Raw genomic sequence first — 27,226 nt, 5'->3', positions numbered from 1 at the left:
TTATACGCCACTACTTTCTGTTGAGTGGAGTTGTTTTATGTCCATTTAGTAGCTTCCAAATTCCCCACTAGGTAATTTAAAATGACCAGAATTTACTTACTTTGTAATGCAATTTTATTAGTTAAAGCCTCTTAAAATAAAACAATAAAATAGTTTGGACCAACATTTAATAAGGATCATAAACAATTGTAATCTAATAACTGGAAGTAATCGTCACATGTAAGGACACAAGTATGTAGCCAAAGTGCATATGGATGAAGACTTGTGCAACTACCTAACTGCCATCTATCATCCTATTTCCCTTGAGTTAAACACCTTTAAGCTTGTCTCAGAAGGATGAGCCCCTCTACCTCTCTATTCCTCCATTCCATATAAGAACTGGCTTGGGCACCTAATCTCAAGATCTAGAAAAGGGATAGTCTGGATAAAGGACAAGCTACTCTCTCCATTCTCCTGGAGGAGATTCAGGATTTTGATCAGCAGCATCCAATCAGTGGGCTAAGTTAGTTAACACTTCTTCTTCTAATGAGTTTTTAGACTTATATCAGCATCTTAGGGTTAGCTAATTTACATAAGACAAAAATAGGCTGGTTCATAAACCTGCTTAGAAACAAACCCTGTATAATGGCTTTCTACCCTAAATAGTTGCATGACTTTTGACAATTGATTAATGTTCTGCTCTCTCCTAAAAATTCCTCCCCCCCAGTTCTTATCCCTAAGTATTTTCTTATTCCTAAGTATTTTCTTATTTACTAAACTTACTTATCACTATTAACTATTTCTAATTTTGTTTCACACTGCAAATATTAAGTAATAAAACAATCTTTTTGGAGTAGGATTACATCTTAACAATTCTTAAACACACATAATCACACAATCAAAACAAATACTGAAGCATGTCTAGTCCCAAGTTATCATTACAGTGCAACCTTTCCAGGAATCCTGGTATAGAAGAGACTGGGAAGATCCTCATGCAATAAGATTATAGCATCTTCCTGCTTTTACTCTTAGGACTGTTTTGGCAGTTGTTTTACAGGCTGGCTCAAGTCTTCTTTCCAGGTCTGGAGTAGTGTTAAAGATTTCTCCTGATATTATTTTAATGACCTGCTTGAGTGAGTAGAGTTGCTTATGTTTTCTCATAAGACCCTAGGAGTTTTGACAGGCTCAGTAAAGTCCACATTCTAGATTTCTATTTGGACAAAGAGCTACACTTCAGTATCTATCATGTTTGAGGAACAGCACATTCTAGAGTTCTATTCGGGCAGATAGCTACGCTTCAGTATTTATCATGTTTGAGGAACAGCACATTCTAGAGTTCTACTTGGACAGATACCTATCCTTCAGTATCTACTGTGTTTGAAGAACAACATGTCTTTTTTTCAGCTAAATTGCTCACCAAATAGAATTTATAGCAGACTAGTGGTCTCTCTTTAGATGTGTTTTCTGATCTTGTCCAGGTATTTATGCTTTAAATTTTATTTTGAGACAAATTATAGAACCAATTTCCTAAACCCCAAATTCCCCATGGGGAATGTCTATCTTCCCTGGCTCTCATAAACCTTTAATTAAGGCATAGATTCTATCTTTTCAACTTTTATCCGGTCCTTTGTTATATTTACTCAATGTAAGAATGCTAAATTATCACTAAGTGTATAGATTTCCTTGTTTAACTGCCATCAGTAATCTTTGTAAACTGTTCCTATTGGGATGGAGGGATAAGCTGATTCTTTTTGGTTTCTCACTATTCTATTTAGGTTACTTTGGCGTAGTCCTTTTGCAGTGCAAAAATCATATGCCATTTCAAACAAACGGTGTATCTATAGACTTCCATACACTGGCAAAGTAAGGTTCAGTTTGTTCAGTTATTGTAGCAGCAAAGTTTCACAATCTCCTGCCCAATATGGCTTGTAATTACCCACAGCCATTGAGGGAATAAGTTTTATTTTCCCTGTTTGTGCCTTTTGTTTCCCCTCCAAGTCTCTTGGATCCCCATCTACTCTTGTCATTCTATCCACACAGCTAGAAGTCTTTCATACTAATATGTTAAACAGCTCTATATGTTCTAATTTTTCTAAAGGATCTCTAGAAGGTTTTCTAGATATAGCTATCACTTTATTAAATTTGTTAAATCACTGGAAGTCAGTGTCCAAACTGACTCATGTTTCTCCTACTACAGCTCATCCAAATAAGACCTGATTACATACTCTAGTTTCCTACATTTATCTTTAAAGGTAGCTCATTGTCTATGTATGCAGACATCACTTAATATTAGATGCAGCCTCTGTCATGTGGTTGGCCCTGAAATCATCTGTATTAAATGCCATTGCAATTCTTTTGACTGTAATATGCTCTGGAACTCTATATAAATAATCAGTGTAATCTGGTTCCCACCGGGGTGGATTGCCTTCTACATATCACATCCTCACCATCTGCACACACCACATTGCCGATGGTGTACCTTTATGTATTTACCTAGTTTGTTAGCCATGTCATGAGACACAAAGGTCAGTCTCTAGGAAGGCAGACCATAATGTCCATGGGCCTGTCTAAAGGATAACTATTCTTCCAATCAGAAGTGAAAGGTACTCTGTGGTGTAGAATTAGTATGATATATATATATATATATATATATATATATTCACTATATTATATATAGTGAATTTCCTTCACATTTGTTCCCTCTCTGTTTTGTTGTGGGAGTCCTTCAACTACTGCATTTTCCTCTTCTGGTATGTGGAGAATTATCGTGGCTAAATGCCAGTCCATATTTTGTTTATATTCATTACTGATCTTACCTCTCAGTAAAAAAAATGTATTGCTAGGTTGAAGCTGTGTCAGGTCCACTGTAGAAAGCCTATCAAGTATTCATTTTAAATTCAGTTATATAAGCAAGAAGATACACCCTGTCCACTCCCCTTTGTGGACCATCATCTCTAGGCTTCTGTAATAGGTGTTTGTCTTCCACTGGTGAATAGTCTTTGTAGGGCTTTGGCTAGGCATTCTAGTACTTCTCTTTTGTTATTTGGTATAATCTGCCATTTCCATTTGGAGAACAATACTGCAAAGTAGTTGCGATGTGGTTTAGCATTTGTGGGAACAGTCCTACATTGGAACCTCTTAGCCTTAGCTTTTTCAAAGGTTTCTCCTTTGCAATATTCATCTGAATATCCTTCTGTAGTTTTATTATCTGGTAGATGCCACTCTTCAGAATTATCCCTCTTAGTCTGCTATGGCATCCTGTTTGACAAATCTTCTCTTAAAGATCCAGTAAGGGATTATATATTTTCAACTACAAGTATCCTAAAAAAGTCCTGTTAATGTGAAGATAGTCACTATAATACCATTCAGGGGTTATTCCCCTTTTAATTTGTTTATCATTGTAGAACAGTGAAATTGGGTCCCAACATATGAGAGGTCCCAGGGCTTCAGTCCATTGTTAACTTGAAAGAGATTCTTTTATTTGCTATTATTTGTGCCTATCATCAGAAGTCCTAACAGAAGAACAGGAGAAAAAGTAAAGGAAAAACAGCATCTCTAAATTAGTTTCTGAAAGAAAAAAAGTCTTTGCTGGAAGGAAAATAAATCTTACTTGTTCTATAAGTTTTAACAATGAAAATGTGCAGCTATTGTCCAGAAAAAATAGAATATGTTTGAAACAGAGAAATGATCAGTTTTCACATGTTGTTGAAGGAAAACTGGTACTTATTCCTTTCTTGAATTACTGTCGATACCAAGTAATATATCTTCATTTATATCACCTATAACTAACAAAGCTTGATCCACATCAAGGACTAGGTCTTCATCATCTCTTAGTGAGAGTATTGATTCTAAATCAGAGAAATTAGCAAGATCTGGTAGTGGGGGTTCATCTGCAGAAGCCGCAGACTCCTCTACCTGTTCTACTCTATTATTCTGCTCTAAACGAGGAACTTGCTGCTGTTGTGTAATAAAGTGTAAAATCGCTTCAGCGATTCTTATTAACTGGGATATACAATCAGTAAGTCCACCAACTAGTACGGGAAATGACACAGGCTCCATGCTTCAATTCTTTCAGATAAAATATTACTAAAGGCTTTAGCAAATGAGTTCTTGACAACAGTAGATCCTAGGAGACCAACAATGGTTCTTTGGTTGGTTTAGATGAGAAGTGAAGATGTTGACATAAATATGATGGTGATGGAGTATAGAAGGCCAGTGGTACTACAGAACTTTTTGATGGTATTGGTGAACCTCTCACAAAATATACAAATAGTACTTTTGTTTATACTAGTGGTAAACTGCTATTATAATGACCATCAGATTGTCACGGCCAAGAGAAAACAGCAAAGCAGACCTAATAATAGAAAAAAGAGAAATACAAAGATTAGCATCCCTCAGCTTTTATTCATCCTACAGTTTCTGGCTATAGGATACCCCTATCAAGAGCTGTCTATAGGACTGAAAGGGAATCTGTAGCTATTGGTCCTCATTTTTTGACACTTTCTGATGATGTACCTCCTCTCTTCTTTTTGAATTTCTCATGGTCTTTATCTTTTGTTAGGGAATTTGAGAACAAAGGAACACAGGTAGTTTACCTGTATCCCTTGAAAATCTCTGTTGAGGGAAGACATGAATTCAGGGTCTTTCAGTTAGCTCTGTCATTATTAGCACCTTTGCCTCATTGCCATTTATAGCTGGAGCTACTAAATGTTTTCTATGTTTTTAATAATCCACTCGTTAAAGCTTTTAATTGCCCTGAATCCTGGTAGTGCATGGTAAATGAAAGTCCCACATTCTATCTTTTGCCAAACTTTGAACAACTGCAGCTATAAAATCAGTTACTTGGTTGTTTAGTGGTTACTTTCAATATCTAGCATTAGTTCTTCCAGCTTTGTCTAAAGCCATGATGTACTGTTTTCATCTGCATGTCTAGTGAGCTCTGCATACCCACTTCTTTAAGACAATATTGTTTTAAAATCTAGGGATCAGTCCAATATAAGCTTCCTGCCACATTTGTTAGCCATACCTTTAAAATGGATTCATTCCCCTTCAAATGGATTGAGGACATAAAAAGCTATTAGTAATTTAATATAGTTCATATTGTCCATTCACTTTTTTGTTTGATTCATAGTTTTTGTCCCACTTTCTCATATACTTTTGTCCCACTTTCTCTACTACATTTATGTCCATATACCCTGAGGTTTCTCAAGTCTTTCTTATAACCTTAGGTTGAACTGACAAGGGAACTCAGTTGGAACCCAAGCTGTGGGGCTTACATTCCTTTGGGAGGAAGCAGATTTTCTCCTCTCATTCAAATGGGTAATTCTGTCTTTCCATCCTAATGAGCTGATTCATGTCCTACATGAATTGCTAAAATCTTTTCATTAATTTATTTTAACATCTCCTTTCACCATGTTTTCCAGTACTAGTCTAGTCCATTATTTTCGATTTATTAGAGTACATATCTCTAGTCTACAGCTGATCAGTGTGGCTATATACCTTTGGCCACTTTTCTTGGGCATATCTACACATTAAATTTCTGGGTAGCCATGCTATAAATTGGGCTGCTTGTCTTTCTCTGACCTCAGTCAGGCTTTTCCTAGAGGAGAATCTTAGGAAGCAACCATCCATCTCACTCTTTTAGGATACCTTCAAGCCTGTTATTGCCTAGTTTTCAGCAGTTCTCACCAGAGTGGGGCCCAGTAAGCCAGAGTAAGCTGACTGTACTACTTAGATATTTACCAGAGTACAACAAATCATGGGCCAGTTGGTCTGCGACTTAAACATGAAGCTCACTGGTCCCCACAGGACCTATTTTGATTCACTCAGTTATATAGTATCTCCAATTAGAGTAAGTTCTGTCAGATCATTTTTTTTTTTTTTTTGGCCCAAAATCCTACCATTTCCCACTAAGTATTCATGGCATTTTTGTGTCAGGGCACTTATAACTAGCTCATCTATTCCTGTTTATGTTTTCAGTCTCCCACCCCACCATGACTTATATGAACTAAAATGTGTCATAAGATTAAGAAACCTGTTTTTTTTTCCTCTCTATCTCACTATGTAGCCTAGGATGGCCTCATGGTAATCCTCCTGTCTCAGCCACCGGAGTGCTAGGATTACGGGCATGTGCCACCATGCCTGGCTGGGAAGAAGAGCAATTTTTAGCATACTCACTCAGTAAATACAATCACACTTTAACCATACATGGTAACAGCAGTGAGTAAAAAGGTGAACCAACTCATAAAAATGCAGTTGATAAAATGAAGAGACAACAAAATGAGAAAAATATTAAAAAATATACAGTACCTAAAAAATCATAGAATATATAAGAACCTCTTCAATTAAAAATAAAAATACAAACAACCCAATTTTTAAGTAGGCAAAAGATATGAACAGACATTTGACAAGGAAAGAAAGATGAACAAGTAATGAACTAAAATTAGGCTGACCACACTAAATGTTGACAAAGATATAGAACAACCAGGATTTTCACACACTGCTAGTAGAAGTATAAAATGGTACAACTTCCTTGGTAAAACATCTGTCAATTACTTGTAAAACCAGCATGCACCTAGCTATGTCCCAGAAATCTTACTTTTAGGTATTTGCCCAAGAGAAATGGAAGTTCACAGAAAGGCTTTATAAAAATGATTATAGCAGCTTTATGTATAATGACCAAAAAAGTAAAAAAAAGACCAAGTATCCAACAAAAAGACAATAAAAAACTCTGGTGTATTCATAAAATATGACCCTAATCATCAATAAAAATGGTATTACTGATAAGAACAAGGAAATGGAAGAATATTGAAAACATTGAACTTAATGAAAAAAGCTAGCCACAAAAGAACACATACTGTATGTTTCCATTCATATGTCTATAAAATGTGAAATAATCTATAGTGGAAAAATATCAGAATAGAGGTTGCATCTAGGGGAATGGGAACTGATTGAGAAGGGGTATAAGAGAACTTTCTGAGGTGACAGTAATGACATTTAAATAGGGTTGTTAGTTACACAGGGTTATGCATTTGTCAAAACTCTTAAAATTTGTACATTTCACTGTATGTAAATTTTATGACCTCTAAAAGTAACCAAAAATAATCCGAAGCCTCAAAAACTATGCATCAGATGAGATTGCATGTCCTAATTATCTATTAAGTGTATTTATAGAAGAACTATTGTGTCAAACAATGAGAGAATCACACTTTATATATTAGTATACTTAATCCTCACAATAAAATAATTCTGTGAAGTTATGGGTGGAAAAACTGAGGACCTGAGGGATTAAATAACTTCTCCATGGTCACATGTTCCATGGTCACGTGTTAAGTAAAGATGCAGAGCTGGAAGCCTAACCTCCACGTCTAACCTCCAAAATGCTATGTCAGAGGATACAAATTCAGGTGTGCCTACAACTAAAGGCAAGTGTGTTGTAATGGGGTAGTGCCTATGTCTCATTCTCCTAAATAAGAAAGGAACTGTGAATATTAATCACATTTCTGGCACTTGAAATGGACTGAATTCTAAGTTGAATGTTACTAATGCATAGGGATGGAGAGAGCTGGATCAGTCCCCTATGAAGTCCCCATCATCTGTAACAGAGAGGTTCAGGGGTGTGTCCATTACCTGCCCTTCCCCGACCTACAAATTGGCTGAAACACTCAGAAACTACTCACCTGTGATAGAGCCAAGATGGATGAGAAGGTCAACGCTGGGCCTGTAAAATTTTATCTGTTTTTCTGCTTTCAAATAGGATGGGAGCACTCCTGCCACAACTAAAAAACACCCCCCAAAGAAAGATAAATTGCATAATCAACAGGTTTAAGGATATCATCAAGGTCTGGAACAAGGACATAATGTATTAAAATTTCAGAGAGCAAAGAGCCCTTCCTTTTAAATATTTTTTGGCTTTTTAATTTTAATTTTCATTTTATTATTACATGGTTTATAGTGTATGAAGTTTGCATTCATCTTGGGGAGTAGGTATATGTACATAGAACACCTTGTTTCATTTTTTAATCCCCTTCCCCTCCACCTCCCTCCCTCCGTATCTAAATCTCCTTTCTCTGTTTATATTTTTCTTATTATTATTATTCTTAGATCAAGTTTATGACATATAATGTGAGTATTTGGGGACAGATCTCTTGTAAAATGGAAGAGTTCCAGGATACCGAGGGAAAGGGAGAGGGGAAGGGGAAGTAAGACTTAAAATATGTACAGGCACTGAAGAACCCTTTCTAAGTGAGCTGATAGTCACAGGCATGTCTTCTTCCTTCTGGCATTTGCTAATTCTGGGCACAGGCTAAAGATGTGGCTTGGCCCAAAGGTAGAGGGAGTCTACTTATGAAAAGGAGAAATCAGCATATTTTTGGTAACATACTGATATTAAAAGTTCAGACATGCAAATTAGTTTTTCTTACCTGAAATGAGTTGAGTTTTAGGCTGGCACCTGGACAGGAGATGCAGAATGAAATCTCTCACAATCTTCTAGAACTTAGAGCCAACTTCACACTAGAAAGAAGGTTATTACACAAACACATTACTGTATGCACTTCAAAAGGTCACCTAGATTTCAAAGTTAGAGGGACGTAGAGAAGTCCACTGAATCAATAAGATCAAAACCACTCTCAAAGGGCACTTTAGACAAAATGATTCTAAAACTTACAAGGATACAAAGGGGATTTAATATAACCAAACATCTTAAATAATAAAGCTTGAGGATATATAGTAGTAGCAAATCAAGACCAAGTCACAGAAAGACAAATACAGCATATTCTCTCTCACATATGGAAGTTTAAAGAGTCAAGTTAAATGTATAACTGTGATTACTAGAGGATGGAACAGGTAGTAGGGAGGGAGGATAAAAGAAGATCAGGTAATGGCCCCAAAACACAGAAGGAATGATAATAGTTGATAAAAACCCATTATAAATATCATGAAGAACTAGAAGAGAGAAGTTCAAAGCTTCAAATATAAAGAAATAAAAGGAGAGAGAAATGTTAATTACTTTGATGAATGCACCTGTATGCATGTGCTGAAACAGCACATGGTACACCATTAATATTACATGTTAATTGAAAACACAAAATTTTAAAAAGATATTAAGACTATGACTATGTAAATTAAGACAGCATAGTAATGGCACAAGGACAGACAAATCAATGGAATCATGACCTTTACTTCACACCAAATAAAATAATAATACTAATTTAAAATATAAAAGATAAAACAATATAAAATCAATTAAAAGATAAAAGAATAAAGTGTCTAGATCAAACTACAAGTGGAAATACTCATAATCTTAGGTAGGAAAAGATTTTTTTTACAGGACACAAAGAGCATTAATTATGAAAGAAAAGATTAATAAGTTGAATTTCATTAAATTAATAACTTCCACTTATCTAAAGAAAACTTGAGAGAAAAGTTCAATCATAGGACGGAGAAAAAATACAATAAATATCCAACCAAGGACTTACATCCACTGTCTACATATCCAACAAAGGACTTATATGCACTCTATCCACACATTTTTAAGTTGTTGTAAATCAGTAAGAAAAACTAAAATGTGGTTTTTAAGAACAGGACAAAAGAACTGAACTTACATGTCACAGAAGAAATTATGCAAATGTCCAAGAAACACATAGTTGTTCATCATTATTTCTCATCAGAGAAATGCAAATTAATACCACAGTGACATATACAAAAGTCCACCAGAATAACTAAAATTGAAGACTGACATCCAGCATTAAGAATATAGAGCTTCTTGAATTCTCATACATTGCTGGTAAAACTTAACTGATGCAACTACATGGAAAACTGTTTGTCAGTATATACTAAAGCTGAACACACCTCCATTTTATGAACCTGCAATGCTGCTCTTAAATATATAACCAAATTAAGAGTGCTAATGTCCACCAGCACACATGTACAAGAATTTCAAATGAAATTAGATGGATAAAAGTACAGTACTTATGTGAAATTCAAGAACAGGAAAATGTATGGAACAGAAGTGAACAGAGTGGTTACCTCTGAGTAGAGGATTATTGGCTGGAAAGGGATATGAAAAAGCTTTCTGGGGTACCAAAGATGTTGTGTATCTTGACATCATTATAGATATTTAAAAAGCTGGGAGATAAAGTTTTAGATATAGCACCAAATCCAGTAGAGCTTGATATCGCACGACTACGATCCAAGCACTCTAGGAGGCTGAGGCAGGGAGATCACAAGTTTGATCCCAGCTTGGGTAATCAAGTTAGTACCTGTCTCAAAATAAAAAAATAAAAAATAAATGGTTGGTGTTGTAGCTCAGTTCAAAGGCCCTAGGATCAATCCTGGTATTGTTACCAAAAAAAAAAAAAAAAAGCATTGAGATGGAGCCTTAAAATTTGCACCAAACCTCAAAAATTTGCTTTATTTTTAAATTTTAAGTCTCTTTCCTATGAAACTAGTGAGGTCAGCAGGATGGTGGTAAGACTCTACATCTCATAAGTAGATCAGAAAGATAACTGAGGCAGAGGCCACACTAACCATGTGATAACTAGGATTTTTAACCCCATTTTATCTCTTTCTTCCCCTCTCCACCCCCTCCCTCCCTCTTTCCCTCACTCCATTTTTGTCAGCCTAACTAAATCAAAGGCCAACAATTTTTCTTTTAGCTGAAAGTCCTGCCTTGCTATTTTTTGCTGCTTCTAACTGGAAACCTGGAAATAAGTGTCTACCAGTAGGGGAAAAAAAGAGGAAAAGCATCCAAATCCTCCAGGCCTATGTTTATAGGTGATAAGCTTCTCTGCATTAGGCAAGGTAAATTAGTTCATATCCAAGGAGAACAAAAGCATTTGCATGGGAGATTAAAATGTGCCTCTGGATTGGTCAGGGATGTAGTTCAGTGGCACTGTGTCCAACCCCCGGTACAAAAAAAAAAAAAAAAATGTGCCTTTGGTGAGTACAGGCGTCAGTTTCCTACTTGCAGACAGGAAATTTTTTCATAATTTTCCCTTCTGTAGTGCTGTAGCACCATTTGGGCACATGCATTCAATTTAGACTTTGTGTGTGTGTGTGTGTGTGTGTGTGTGTGTGTGTGTGTGTGTGTGTGTGTGTGTGTTACTGTGGACTGTACCCAGAGTCTCTGCACTGAGCTACATCCTCAGTCCTTTTTTTCTATCATTTTTTAAAATTTTGAAACAGTCTCACTGAATTGCTATGTTGCCCTCACTGGGCTCAAACTTTCAATACTGCTGCAGCCTCCCAGAGTGCTATGATTAAAGGCACTCACCACCATGCCCAGCTCCAATCTAGATTTTTAAAATAACTACCCTAAACATATACAACTTCTCATTGCCCTACAATTTCTGAGGAAACATCAAGAAGACCTTGTCCTCAAAGGGAAAATTTTATGATTTTGACATAGCAGTAGCATCTCTCGGGGAATACAATAAACAAAGCAATAGGATATACCCTTTAAACTCTTTTTTTAAAAGCTGCAAATCTTTGCCTTTAAAAAAACTGTGCAATAAGGCACTTGCCGGTTATAGGATCTGACATTTAAAATCCCCGTGAACCATCTTTAATTTATCAAGGAAAGAAATGTGCAGCTGAAGAGCTAAACATGGCCCCTTCTTGAAAATATATGAAAAATTCAAAACAGAAACTCAAATAAGGGTGAGTAAAATATCTCCTTATGGTCAACTTACACCAAATTCTATTGAATTTTTTTCCTCTTCCTCTAAATTTGCTCATTGCTACAGACTCACATATTCTTGCATAACCGTCAGAAAAACAACATAGTCACCCTAACCCTAACCCTAACTAATTTCTGAATAAGACTAAACTATGTTTATGACCTTGCAAAGACTTAACTGCACTATGACTATCAAAGCTTAAAAACTAAGATTTAATTAGATTCTGATTAGACCTAAACAAAGCTTAGGCCTTGTCTAGGGCTTAACCAGAATCCGGCTAGGTATATATTAGGCATAAGCCTTTGCTAGTGGCTAAGTGTCCTTCAAATAAACCTCAACTAGGCTTAGATACTTGGAAGACTTTAAGTGGGTTGTGACTAGCACTTAGACTAAGGCCCTTTTTAGACTTTAACTAGACTTAATTATACCTTATTTACACTCTGATTATCTAGGACTTATCTAAACTATGGATAGGAATCAAGGAAGCACAGGTCCTGACTAGGTTTGACTTTAGATGCAAATCAGGTTTAGGTGATGTCTATTGCTTAACACTCAGACTTAAGTACTTGCTAAGGCTTAACTGAGATCTGACTAAATTTAAACTAGGCTTAGTCACTGGATGTGCTTTAAAAATATTCTGCAATGGTCTTAACCAAACTAGCTAACTTTTAACTAGACTTAATCTTTGACTAAGCCTTAAAAGGATTCTGAAAGGCTTTCCCTATGCTAAGTTTTTCACGAGGCCTAACTATACTCTGTCTAAATCTTAACTACATTCAAGCCCTGACTAAGCCTTGACTGAAACAACTAGACTTTAACTAGTATAAGCAGCCTGTAAATAGACTTAGGCCCTAGCTAAGTCTTAACTAAGCTATGACTAAACATAACCCAGGTTGAGCACTGCCTGGAGCTTAAATGAGCTTTAACTAGGTGGAAACTAGGCTTAGGTACTGTCTAGTTATTAAGTTGGCTCTGACTAGTCTTTAACTAGCCTGGGCCCTGCCTAGAATTTAACTAAATTTCACTGTGTCTTATTTGGCTTAGGCCCTAAGTCTTAACTGAGATAAAAATTATGTTTCTGAATAAGCTGATTAGGTCTTAGGGTCGAAGACTAATTTAGGTCTATTCAGTGCCAATCAAGCCCTAAGCCTAGTTTATGTCTAGTCAGAGCTTAGTTAAGACTTAGCAAGAGCATCAGCCTAGTTCATGTATAAAAATAGTTTTGGTCTAGGTAGGATCTCAGCATAGTTAAAAGTGAGACTCCACTTAAGGAGTTGCAAAGAGCTAATCTTAGTACTGGTCCAGTTAGAAACCAGATAAGCTTAAACCACAGTCTTATCACAATTTAGGTCCAATCACAGCCCAGTTAAATCTTAGTGCCTAAGCCCAGTTTATGACTACTCATAGGCTATTTAAACTCTATTTAAAGCCTAAACCTAATTTAAGTTTAATTAAAGCTGAATTAAGTACTAGCCAGAACTTGAGCTAAGTTTAGGTCTATTTGAGACCTCATTTAAGTCTCACCCAGTACCTCAGCTTTATTAATTGTTAGGCAGTGTCCAGTTAAGTCCTATGCAGAACCTTAACCTAATTAAACCCTAGTTGTAGTGTAGTTAACTACACATAGGTGTTCAAAACAATTTAACAAGACCAGACATGTTTTAATTATGCTAAGGCTCTTGTTTGACCTAACTGTGCTCTTTCTAAATATTAAGTATGTTTAGACCTTAAAAAGGCTTTACCTAAGCTAAACTTTAACTAGGTAAAATAGGCCTTAAGGAAGTTTAGATTTAAGTCCCTTAATTAAGAATTAGTTAAAGCCGGATATGGTGACACATGTCTGTCCCTATAAACCCAGCATTCAGGAGCCTAAGGCAGGAGGATCATGAGTTCAAGGCCAGTCTGGGGTATATAGTAAGGCACTGTCTCCAAAAAAAAAAAAAAAAAAAGGCAATGGTTACGCTTCAGCTAAATTGCAGTGTCTTTAGCCTCAGCCACATATTCACATATTCCTTGTAGCCCTCACCACCCCCCTACAGTTTGTATCTGCCATTATCTCAGTTATTCAGTAATTGTCATGGAAAGGAAATAGGCTTTACCCCTATCTTACCCCACTGCTGCTGTAGGGAGCAAAACTGCTTCCTGTCTCACCACAGCTAGTCACGTTTGCATTGTGACACAGGAAGCAATTCCCCTAAGAAACCAAGGGAGATTTTTTTATGTAGTAAGTACTTAACCTGGAACTAAATTTTAGTCTCACCAGTCCCCTGGTGGTCAGTACAACTTCTTCCAAGACATTCACATTCTGTAACAAGTTTGTAACAAATGGAGAAGAGAGTGTTCCCATGTACAGGAGATGCATCTACAGCTTTTGCCCATAATGTGCAACTTGGAGTTAAGAAGCAAGATAGCCAAGATGTACTAGAATTGCAGTAAGAGGCCTTGTGTAACTTTCACAAGGCTGAACCTTGAGCATTTGTAGACCCTATTAACTCTCTACAGTTTATCAGTCCTACTGGACTGAAGGAGGTAGCCAGTCTGATGTTCTTGGCTTATTATAGGATTCTTAAGTCCTCAGTTGAAAATTCAAAGATGGGATGATAGGGCCGGGGATTTAGCTCAGTGGTTCCAGTGCCTGCCTCGCAAGTGCAAGGTCCCAAGTTCAATCCCCGGTACCAAAAAAAAAAAAAAAAAAGATGGGATGATAAATCCAGACCAAAGAATGAGCAATTATTCCTTTTTAATGGTTGCATGGATTCTTCATGATAAAATACTGGTAATCTGTTCTAAATCCCTACCTTATTATTTGATTTGGGAGTATGTGTTACATACATCCACTTTTTAGTAAAATGCAGTTTTTCTTTCATTTGTTTAATATTTCTTTTTATTTTGTCAACAAATATCTTATTGATATAAAGTTGTACATATTTAGAGGATACAATATGATAATTTAATACATGTATAAAATGTGCAATGATAAAAATCAGAGTAATTAGCATTTCTATTTCCACAGACATTTACCATTTCTTTGTGTTGGAAACCTCTGAACTATAAAATGCATTTGATTTATTCCACATTGACAGTTTACTTTGATCCAACTAATAATTTTTGTAATCTGTGTCAAGTTATAATTTACACTTCCATAGGCCTATGAACCCCTTAAAATACAGGGTGACTCAGAATCAGCCCTGCCTAGACTAAATGAAAGTTCTACACAGAGAAAAGCAGGTTAAGTACTTCTGCTCAGAGGACAAGGCCTACTCCTACAGGATGTAGCAACTTCTTACATTTGGCTGTGTGAGGAAGTTGGTCAAAAAGACTAATCTGAGCAGCAGTATCAGGGTGTTTGTACATTAATTCATTCATTCCCACAAATATTTATTGATCAATTACTGTGTACCAGATATCCTCCAGAGTACAAAAAATATGATGGTAAGCTCATATAGCAACATCCCTTGACCTCGTGGGGTTTTCATTCTACAAATAAAATCAGAGGAAGGTGTTCACAGCCATGAAGTAAAGCCTAAATTAAAACAAACTACATCCTACACAGGGCAAGGTTGGATGTGATCCGCAATGCCCAAACTGACAGAATAGCTGTAGGATAGGAATTAGGGAAAAAGAACTAAGCAAATAGCCATGTGGTTACAAAGGCAGCAGCATGAAGTAAAAACTGTCTTTATTTTTAAAATATGGAAACAGATCTGGGTATGGTGGTCCACACCTATAATACCAGTACTTTGGGAGGCTGAGGCAGGAGGATTGCAAGTTTGATCCCAGCCTGGGAAACTAAGAGACTTGCAAGACCCTGTCACAAAATAAAAAGGAGGAGGGCTAGGCATGTATCTCACCATGAAGACCCTGGGTTCAATACTCAGTACTGAAAAAATATGTGGAACCAGATATTTCCTAACATCACCACAACTACAACCATATCATCCTGCACAAGTCATTTACATTTCTTTGATCTTCAGTTGTTTATTCAATAAAATGAGATAACTTACCCAAATGCAAAGAAAATAAAGTGGAACTAGACTAATGTATTATAATAGATTAGAGCTACAGGCTCCGGAGTTTACAAATCTGAGTTTGAATCTCAGTACTTATCACCTTACAGCTACAGTATATGCCCTTGCCATATGATTCAACCTTTCTGAGCCTCACACTTGTTTCTCTGTTTAAAAAAAAAATGATACTAAGAATACTGATCTCATGGGGCTGCCATGGGCCAAGATCCAAGAAAACATGCAAAACATTTAGTTGAATAAATTAACATCTTCTATTAAGAACTAGGAAGAATGAATTATGCCTTAGCACAACCTTGGTTGTCTTAAAGTATTCAGCATGTACTTACTGGTTTATCAGCTTTCACCATAGAGTAATAAAGGAAGATTCACAGAATGATGCAAGGAAGGAACTTCAGAAGCGTGCAAAATGTAATGTAACAGGACAAGAGAGGTTTTTCCCTATTTCACTCAGTCCAGCTCAACTCACATCCATTCATCTCCTGTGACCATAACAACAAAACAGGTCCCACTGGAATGATATGTAAAATCTCAGAGACACATTTCAGGTGGGTTTTTTCTTTTTTTCAGTATTCACATTTCAGGTTTGACCAGAATGACAGCAAAGGACTCCTGGGTTCTCTGCTATGCCTGGACACTGAAACTTTCTGTGCCTCTACTTTATATACTTCCTCTTTCTCCAGTATTCCCAGTCTCTGACCAATGTCTAAGTGGGGTAGTGGCAGGGCTACAATCTAATATTTGAAAAATGCTTTGAAAAGGATTGGTTGACTGTTAGTTCCACTTTGTGAACAAATTCACAAATACATCCCTTATGATTGCAGAAACATTACAAAGGACTGCTGTAATTAGACATCTTTCCAGTTTTGCTTTGATATTTGGGATCATAAGGGAAGTACATTAGCGGCATATCAGTACTTGGTGTTTAAGTCCAAGTACTGAGCCATTCACTCACTCGAGGGAGAAGTAGAGAAGGGAATGAGTTTACTCAGAACTAAAGTAACAAACTCAGGCTACAAATCTTCTTGGGGCTATGAACTGGATACCAATGTTTCTCCACTGAGGATGGCTTTGGGTAACCCTTGATGAAGGACAAAGGGATGAATACATGGGCCCAGATCACTGAAAGCAGTGGTTTCCTATCAATGTGACCCCTCCCACACCAGGAGTTATTTGGCAATAACTGGAGAGGCTTGTCACAAATGAAAGGGGAGCACTGTTAACTATTGGGTAGAGGCTAGGGAACTACTGGACATCCTATGATGCACAAAACAATTTCCTAGAACAAACAGTTATCCAGCCCAGAAAGTGAATAGTGTTAAGGCTGAAAAATTGTGACCTGGAGGATCTTTCAATCCTTCCCATCCTAATAAATTAGAAAATGCTACTATTTTCTCTAGAAATGTAAACTGAAAAGTCATGTGTATTTTCCTATGTGCTGCAGCTCCACTTTGGAAATAAATCAGCAGCATCTGGGAAAAAAGTGGGGGGTGAGAATTTAGCTCACTGGCACCACGCCTGCCTTGCAAGCACAAGGTCCTGAGTTCGATCCCTGGTACCAAAAAAAAAATGCTACTGAAAGCGTTGCCTGTGGGTACTATGAAAAATACACATCATGTTCTATCCCTCAAGGGAGCTTAGACTGTAGTAGAAAAAGCCAACTACGTACACTGAAGCAACCACAAAATAAAGGACTACATTACTGCCCAACCACCTGCTAGATACTGCACACAGACACCATGAATCCAGCATATCCTAAACTTCAGATGACCGGCTCATCCTGGTCTACACAGGACATTCCCAGTTTTAGCACTGAAAGTATCTTTCCAGGACAGTAAGTCACCATAACTAAAATGAACTCATCAGTATTTATCCCAAACCCAGTACTCCTCATGATCTGATACTCCTACATCATTTCATAGCAGAGATACCTTCCCCTTCTGCATAAACTTCAACTCTTCTTTATCTTCCACCTCTTCATGCAATTGATTGTCAAATATTGACAATTCTATCTCCAAAATACTCTTTTACCACCATCTCCTTCCAGTCTCCATAGTTCTAATTCAGGTCTTTCTTACTTCTCACCTGAACAGTTATAAGAGACTCCTAATCAGGCCCCCTGCCTCCAGCCACTTTATCTTCCCACTCCCGTCCCTTTTGCTAACTTGTCTTCCATGCTGCAAAGAAAGATCATTCTGAAACACAAATCAGATCATGCTTAGGCAATCATCTCATCAATATGAAAGTTTTGCAGAACAGTATTAAACCAAAGCTCACAAGTATTTGAGTAGGATGACTAACATGTTATAACTCAGAAGTGTTACAAATGACTAAAACTCACTGAGCAATAATACCAGCTGCAAGTGAGAGGGAAAAGCAAAAGACAACAAAAACAACCACCATATCCTTGAGAAGCCAGCAATTCTGTATGTCAGGTACATTTTGTATCTCCTCATTTCTTCAGAAAAGAATAAAATAACCACAGTCAAGGCAAGTGTTGTCAGGAACCTCGGGTGGTATAGACTAGTTATGACATTAATGCACATCTGAAACAGAATTAACTGAAAGTTATATTATGCAGAAACTAAGATAGTTTGAGAGAGGATTCACTCACTGCCTTAGGCTGTTAAGTCTTAACTCATGTGTGGCTTATTCTCAAATTCTTCCTTTGGCAAGAGCCACACATTTTCCACCCCAGACTGGCAAGAAAGCTGAGAACTTGCTTGAGTGATGTTTATATAAGTGACAGGAATTATGCATCCCATTTAGATGGGGGGGGCTCTGTATATAAACTGTGAAAACTGAAAACCGCCGGATGAAGGAGAAGGCAAGTGCTTTCCCTAGGGGGAAGAGAGCTCAGCCTGTCCTTCCTCAACAAAACATGCCTAGCCTCTCTCTGTCTCTTCTCAGACACTAGCCAGTGGTGAATTGTTTATAAATTCACCTTGGGAGTAAAAGGCTGCCCTTCACAGAACATCAGAAAAAGCTAGCTACCAGAATAGCAGAGCTGTCACCCAAATGCTTACCTTGCTAATGGTGAGAATTTCTATCACGTTGCAGGTAACTTCTTGAGTACAGCAATTTAGGAGATCTACTCCCTCTCCTAGAAGAAGGCTCCCTCAGCTAGGGTTTTTCCCTTTTATTTGTTCATTTTGCTTGCTTTTTTTTTTCCTTCTGACCTTAGTAGGACATTGAAACATTGAAACATTTCATATATCCCCCAAAGACGTTGTTTCTGAAATTCACTCTCCCATAATTTTAGGTGCCTCCCAGTTAGAAACAGATGCCCGAGCACATGCATACATGTGCAGGTGCACGTGCACACACACTCAACACATAGCCCTTAGGTTTTTGGGGGGTTTTTTGTTTCAGTGCTGGGGATCAAGCCCAGGGTCTTTCACATACTAAGTGCATGCTGTGCCATTCAGCTCCACCCCTCAGACCTCCATTATTTTTCAACAGCATCAACACCCTCCACCCTAAAGAGCCCCTGCCCTAAAGAAAGTTAGAGTCTAATCAGTGAAATCAATGAAACATAACTAAGAACAAAGATTCTATAGCCATTTTTTCTATAGGTGCCATAGGAAGTTGGAAGACTACGGAAGTCAATGTACACTGGAATCTTTAGGAAAACTTGACATTTTTCAAAGAATGAAATCAGAATTCATTAAAATAAAACACAAGGAGAGAGATTTCGAAGATAAAAATCATGAGTACCCTATTATCAATCTCTCTCTAAGTCAAAATTACCCAGTTCTATTCTACCCAGTTCAATTCCCTGTCCTGCTAATTCCCACATCTCTCCCTCCAACTCTCAATTTAAGTCTTTTCTTTGACAACATAAGTTCCTAGAGACATGAGGAAGAATAAGAAAATATATAGATAACTGGTATTTAAGTGGACATTCACTGTGTGCCAGACACAGAGCTATGTTCTATCAATTATCACTGCTAATGAAAATAATTTACCATTTTTTAACAGTTTGCTATGTGCTAAGTAACCAGGCACAGTACTAAAAACTTTCTGTGCATAGTATATCATTTAATCCTATCAGCTAGGAGATAGGCAGTATTAGTATTAGTATTCCCATTTTACAAATGAGGAAACTGAGACAAAGGTGACAAATGAAGAGACTGAGAGATGCAAAAGGACTTGTCCAAGAAGCACACTGCTCATAAGTAACGAAGCCAGAGTCTAACATGGGTCTAACTTCAAAGCATACATACCAGAAACTGTATAGTATGGTAGAGCGAGAGCTAAAAAATCACTGAGCTACAGCCACCCCCATGCTTGTTCAGAAAATGATTTCTTAAAAGTCCTCCAAGCATTACAAATTCAAGAAAGATAATGTGTGCAGGTGGGCAGGAAAATGTGGGAGTGTGCAAAATGGTTGGTGGATAGGGCAGTGAGGGATGCAGTGTTACTATCTGGCATAAAACACATGTGAGCTGCTCTGCTGTGGTGCCTCTAGGTCATGCTTCTGAAAACTCACCCAAGAGAAGGCACTGTGAACAAATTTTTTGCTTTGAGTCAAAATGATACTCATTCAATCTTCCATGTGGGCTTAAAAAACAAAAATCAGCCAGGTGAGGAGGAGCATGCCTAGAAGCCCAGCACTCTGGGAGGCTGAGGCGGGACGACCATAAATTCAAGCCCAGCCTGGGCAATTTCTGAGTTAGCAAGACCCTGTCTAAAAAATAAAAATGGTCTAAGAATATAAGTCAGTGCTAAGACCCTGGGTTCAATCTCTAATACTGCAAACAAACAAACTCTGAAATACCTCAGCCAAACCTTCTGCAACCCCAACTTGCCAGTCTCTCTCAATGAAAAACTCTCTCCTTTTTCTCCCATCCTCTAAAATGCATCTTGCACAATATGCAGTTTATCATTCTGGAATTTGTTAGTTTTTATAGAATCTGTCTACAATGATGGCTATATTGATTCCAATTGTATGTACTTCAACATATTATTCCTCCCCTACCTACCTCTATGACCAACACCTTCAAGCTCCTTTCCAAAATTCCAAGCCAATAATTAGCATAACAGAAGACATCCTCAGAATGTTCAGAGGAACTGTTAATGAAAGCAGCAGCACTGATGCATGCAAATTGTCTAGGCCTACACTGTATCTATTCACATACGTAGTCACTTCAATATTACACATCCAGGAAGCAACAATTCTTCATCTGTCATATAATAATAGTCATCGTGATGAAAATGGCGAACCTTTATTGATTGCTTCCTCATTTAATACTCACAATAATCCATGATGAAAAATGTAAGATTTGATAGTTGTCAGGCACTGACTTGACTCTCTTAATCTTTATAATGACCCAACAACACGGGTTACTATTATAATCCTCATTTTGCACATGGAGAAACTGGGGGTCAGAGTGATTAGGTAACCAGCCTGTAAGTGATAGAGCTGTAATTCGTATTACAGGTGTGTCTATCGGCAAAGACCATGCTTCTGATTACACCACAAAGCATTATTAAAAACAAGTTAAATTTTGCAGCCTATATTATGCTTTAGGCTGCCAAAAGATGCACGAGGAAGGCCATTTTCCATCCTTTTGGCGTTTAGAAGTTTCAAAACACTTTCCCACTCATGAACACTATGCTTGCTACAGCAGCCCTATGAGGAAGGCAGTACCCCCATTACACAGATAAAGACCCAAATACAAAGATTTGCCCCACAACCCACCACAAACCAGAGGCCAAACCAGAGTCAAAGTTCAATATTGATGCTTCTGGACTTACAGTGGGATAAACTCACAGTAAATTGAAAATCCTGAAGTTAAAAGTACATTCAACACACCTAACCTATGGGACATTCCAGCTTAGCAACACAGTACACCTCAGAGTATCTGACATTAGCTTAATCAATAGTCTATTACTCTCTGTTTTGACGTATTTTTTTCTTCTAGGTATTTTTTTCCCCTCCAGCTTCCTGATTTAAACCAGTAGGACTGCAACTCCTAGTTGACTTGACCATACTCTGTATGACTTCTTACTTGGTTTCAGTGAGTTTCCATGCTCTTCTGTTCATTCACTTCAACATACTATATCACTTGCTCCCTCCCTGGTGGGAAGCTTTCCAATGCAGGTACCCCTTTCCTCCTAGAATCCCCCTTTTTTGGAATAAAACATGAGCTCCCACCACCCTCTGCTGCCATCTCATGGCTAGAATAAGCCATTGCAATGGACTGGATCCCTTTGCTCTAGTTCCTTTCAGAGTTCTTCCTACTCAAGACAGAATTGTAACATCTACCAGAAAGCTCCATTGGGCACATTTTGACTGTTGTGCATACAGTGGTGCCTCGGGTCACGAACTCGATTCTTTCCACGATTCTAGTCGCAGAGTTGGAAGAGAACCAAGTCAGATTCAATGGTTAGGTTCAATGTTGACCTTATGGGGAAATCTGATTCGGTTATCATCCAGTTCGGTTTGTGACCAGAATAATGGAGAGAACTGAGGTCGTGAACCGAGGTGCCACTACTAGCAATGAAAAAATTACTTTAAAAACTATGTGTTCTGAAATAGCTTTCAGCATCTAGTCTCACTTTCCTCCATTTGGTTCAAATTAGTTTGAAATTACAGAAATGGCTTCCAGTTGACTTTGTGAATCCGCACCTGTGCTGCCATTGCTATTTGAAGCCCCAATTGGGGACCAAGTCTGCTAGCTAATTACAACAGAGCTAGTGTAGTACAAAATGTCTCAGTAATCCCTGGATAGGAATGCATATGACTTTGTTCCATAAAATTCATCATGTATGAACTATTTGAGTAGAAAAACATCAAATTGTGTTAGAGACTACATGTAAAATGTAGACGCTACTTCCAATCATAATCTGGGCCTAAGCTCCTTGCCAAATGTATTTCTTGATCTCAAATGTCTGCTGCAATAGAGGAAGAGGGAAGCTGCACTGTTTAAGGAAAATACCATTCAGCAAGCTCACTGCAGTGGTGAGGGAAGGAAATTGTTGGAACCTTTCTGCCACTTTGGGAAATTTGCACTGCACTGATTTCCTCCTCTTCGGAATCCAGTCTGACTGACAACTACAAAGCAAACAAAACTCATTCTATCTGCTGTCCTTCTGCAGAGCTGTCTTTTAAAATACACCCTTGCTCACAACCAGACTATCTTTTGAAGAGATGACATCTGATGCCGTGAAAGTTTGATCCATTTCAATGTGCAGCCATTCACTCAAGGAGGAGGCAGCAGTTCTTGAATGATCAGCAGACTTTCTGCAAACTACCTTCCAATCTTCCTGTAGCTGATAATTGCTCTTCCTTCTTGGTCCTCAGCTTCCTCCCTAGGATGGGGGAGAACTCACTCCCACAAGTTTTCTTTTTTTTCCCCACAAGTTTTCTTTTCTCAAAGTGGACTAAAGGAAGAAGTGTTTGTAGCTGCAAATTCCCCAGCTTCGAGTTAGCTGACTTCTTTTAGAAACATAAAATGATAACTTGATTCTAATTTCTTTAGAAAACAATAGGCCTTGCAGGGGAGGTTGATTTCAGGACTCCAACCCTCTCACACAGCAAAATCCTCCTCCATGCTCAAGTCCCTTACATAAAGTAGCATAGTATTATCATATTATTCCACATACTTCACACTTTAAATCATCCCTAGATTATTTAAATACCTAATGCTATGAAAATAATGTGTAAGTAACTGTTACACAGCATTGTGTAGCAAATGACAAGAAAAAAATCTGTACATGTTCAGTGCAGATGCAATTTTTTAAAATATTTTTTATCCAAGATTGCCTGAATCTGAAGATGCAAGGGACTAGCTATGCTACTTTACAAAACTCTGAATGTTGACCGTATGTCAAGGTGACCCTCCTTCCAGTCTCAATGTACACGCTGAACAATTTAAAATCATCTGAAAATGACCAGTTAGGAAATTCAGTGTGGGACTAACTTGTTTCATCCTGCTGTAACTTGTTTTCTTGCTGAGTGGCTCCGCAGGAGGGAACAAGTTGGACTGAGGCAGAGAAAGATTGCTCTTTTCTGGCCATTGCCCCTTCCTAACGCAGCCACTGGAAGCTCAATGCTGCTGGCTTTTTATTCATCCTCACAGCCTGCCTTACTTCTCAAAAGCCCGCCTTGACCCCCAGATCCCCTGCTCCTGCAAGGAGACTTCCCTCATTTACCACCATCTCTTCAGGCAGTGGGAACTTGTCAATGACTAGGGAAGTGTATTCCTAGCTTTTTACTCCTAAATGAGCACTTATTACAGGGATTCATGCACAGTAGGTATTCAAATGTTAATTACTTCATTCATTGATTCATTCATTCATTTTGTGACCCTGGAGATTGAGCCCAGGGCCTTGGCCCTAAACTATACTCCCGGCCCTTTTAAAAAATTTTTATTTTGAAACAGGGTCTCACTAAGTTGTGAAGTTGCTCAAGAGGGCTTGAACTTGCAATCCTCCTGCCTCAGCCTCCCCAAGTGCTGGGATTACAAAAGTGTGCCATCTACACCCAAGTAACTACTTTTATTATTATTATTTAACCTTTCTGAGCCTCAATTTTCTTATCTGTAAAATGGCCATAATAATAGTACCAACCTCCTAGGTTTATTGATACACATGTGCTTCCACTGATAGTGGTGTTATGTTTCCTCAACCCCATCATAAATTGACAATATTGTAAGTCGAAAATGCATTGAATATACCCAATATATTGAACCTGGTAGCTTAGCAACACTATACACTGTAAAGTTGTCAGCTGCTTTCCCTGGTGATTGTGGTGCCTGACTTCGAGCTGTGGCTCATGGCTACTGCCCACAGTCACCAGAGGATCAGATGGCATACAGCTAGCTGAAGCTAATATTGAAATTTTAAATCTCAATTCATATCATTTCTATGCCATCATAAATTGAGCTATCATACATCAGGAATTGTCTGTACAAGCAAATTGCTTTTTAAAAAAATAAATGCAGAGATGTTCCTTGTTCAAGGTTGCTAGATTCAACACGGTTATGATGACAATTAACTCTAAACATGTTCTAAAGATCCAGTCCAAACACAATAATATTCCCAGCAAAGTGTTTCTAACCCAGACTAGATCACATACACTGAAGATCAAAGAAAGAATTTGAATTCATACATTTAAATGTTAACACTTATAACAAAGGTACTTAGACCCATGTAAATATAGTCAGCTTAATTTGTCAGAAAGGCGAAGGCAATTTGGTGGAGAAAGGGAAGCACTGTTCCACAAATCCAAGGTGGACCAACAGCAAACGATACAGAAAGCATTGACGTATATACAAACTTAATAACTTACATAAAAACTTAATCAAATAGTCAACAGACATAAATTTAAAACCGACATAAATTTAAAAATACAAAACTAAAAGTTCTAAGAAAAGAAACTCAGTGTGACCTCGTGCTTGGTGATGAGTTTTTGGATACGACACCAAATCCAGCCAGGCATGGTGGCCCTCTGCTTGTAATCTCGGGAAGGAGGCTACGGCAAGAGGATCGAGCCTGGGCGATTTGGCGATTTGGCGATTTAGCAATTCAGCGATTTATCCAGACCCTGCTCAATAAGAAAAGTTGGGGGGGAGCTTGGGATGTAGCTCAGTGTGAAGGTACTGAAATCTCAGTACTTGAATCCTCACTACTGAAAACTAAGTCCACTCCACAAAAAAATGGCAAAAGCCTGATAATTTCAATTTTTATCAAATTAAAAATACCTACTCCTTGACAACCCCCCCCCCCCCGCCCATACTGAAAATTGAACACAGGGCCTTCGCACTGAGCTACATTCTCGGCCATTTTCATTTTTTTGATTTGTTCGTTTATTTGTTTAAAACCCGGTTTCTCAAGGTCCCTAAATTGCCTGGGCTGGGCCCAAACTCGTGATCCTCCTGCCTCTGAACCCCAAGAGTGCTGAGATTACAGACTTGTACCACCGCACCCACATTACGATGGAAACTCTTAAAAGAACAGGTCAGGGACTGGGATAAATGATTTTGGGGGAAAACAGCTGAAAAATTACTTGTATTTAAACTATAGTTTTTAAAAGAACCTCTAAAAATCAAGTAGAGGGCAAAAAAATCCAATTAATCCAAAAGCGCATGAACTGTCCAAACAGCATGCGGGTTTTTATCCCACAGCGGCGTAGACGCTCTGTCTCCCGCGTCTGAGGGGGCGCGTTTCCCTCATTCTCCATCACTCTTCCTCCGAGTTTCTATAGTCCGTGGGCTACAGCTTGATGTAAAGGGGGGTGGAGAGGTCTAAATGTACTCATACGTAATCTTGGGGCGGGGGGGGGGGGGGCGGTTGGACTTTGAGTCCCACGGAGCATTTGTAAAAGTGGGACAGCAGTACCCCTGTTGCCCAGGCGGAAGATCTTGGGCGCTTGCAGCTGCCACAGGTCAACCAACCACAGGTCCTGGTTGGCCTGGCATTTTAGAACCAAGCTGGTCGGCCACTCAGCCTGGGAAGGTGTTCAGCTTGAATTTACAAAGGAAAACATCCCCCAGGTTCCCCCGGCAGCACGGTGCTCCCCAAGATTTACCTTGACTTAGACAACGAAGGTGTGTAGGACTCAGCAGGTACGAGGCAACTCCTGGTCCCAGTTCCGAACGCCCCAAGACCCTAGTAACGGGCAACCAGCGGCGCCGCCATCTTAGGCCAAGGACTGTGAAGAAAATATCCCAAGTGGGGGCGTGGTAGTACAGTGTCCTCGCGGGGGGGGGGGGGGGGCTTGGTAGTACACGCTCCTGGGTGGCGGTGGCCCATGCCTGGGAGGCTGAAGCACCCCTGGGAGGCTGAAGAAGGTGGATGACAAGTTTGATCCCAGCCTGGGCAACTGAGAGACTTAAGAGAGACTCTGTCTCAAAATGAAAATAAATAAAAGGCAAAGGCCATGAGTTCAATCCTCAGTACGGGGATGGGGGATCCAAGGCATAGGGAGCTCTGTGTACATTTTGTCTGTGACTATCAAGATTACAACTAGAAATAAGAACCAAAATACTCATGTAACAGTACAAGATCCCAATGATGTATGTAAATGTATTTTATACCTAAAATCTACCAATAAACTTAATGGGGAAATAAATAAAATAAAATATCTTTTGACTGGTTAAATTCCCAGTACCAAAAAAATATATATGTATATATTCACATACACAAAAAAAAGAGATAGGTCTTTTACAAAAGGAAATGGGCAGGGTATGAAGAATTAAGATGTGTTATGTACATATAACCACTCCCCACAATGAATGTAATCATTTTGTGCTACAAATGTGTACTAATAAAAGTTTAAAAACTAAAAAAAAAAGATTACAACTACAGAAATGCCTTGAGGTCCTATAGAATTCAGGTGAAAAGAGGAACCATGTGTATTTTGGAGGGAAAAGAGTTCTGTTTGGGTCAGCTACTTGTGCAGCCAAGAGGAAAAGCGCCACTAGGCAGCTGAAAATCCAGGTCTAAATTTTAGCAGGGAGGGAGAGAGAATTTTTTTTTACTTTAACACAATACATGCCTTCAAAGTCCTTTGAGGTGTGAAATGACATATGC

General features: G+C 38.3%; 2 protein-coding genes across 5 annotated transcripts in view; one reads left to right on the top strand and one right to left on the bottom strand.

Moving 5' to 3' along the window:
* Positions 1-27,226, top strand: part of Trpc5 (transient receptor potential cation channel subfamily C member 5) — a 320,316-nt gene that overhangs the window by 204,857 nt on the left and 88,233 nt on the right. The gene's annotated exons all lie outside the window — the stretch shown is intronic.
* Positions 123-26,336, bottom strand: Trpc5os (TRPC5 opposite strand). The gene is made up of 4 exons (XM_087196770.1): positions 26,223-26,336; positions 8,403-8,493; positions 7,659-7,757; positions 123-4,333 (listed from the first exon to the last, which is right to left on the bottom strand). The coding sequence occupies exon 4, from the start codon at positions 4,036-4,038 to the stop codon at positions 3,703-3,705; it is 336 nt and encodes a 111-aa protein (XP_087052896.1). The 5' UTR covers positions 4,039-4,333; positions 7,659-7,757; positions 8,403-8,493; positions 26,223-26,336; the 3' UTR covers positions 123-3,702.

Source organism: Heterocephalus glaber, unplaced genomic scaffold (genome assembly GCF_053883595.1).
Source record: "Heterocephalus glaber isolate CG9 unplaced genomic scaffold, H.glaber_assembly_v1.0 deba00001613, whole genome shotgun sequence".
NCBI classification, from domain to species: domain Eukaryota; kingdom Metazoa; phylum Chordata; class Mammalia; order Rodentia; family Bathyergidae; genus Heterocephalus; species Heterocephalus glaber.
The sequence above is the reverse complement of the archived record's forward strand: the minus strand, read 5'-3'. Positions and strand labels throughout refer to the sequence as shown.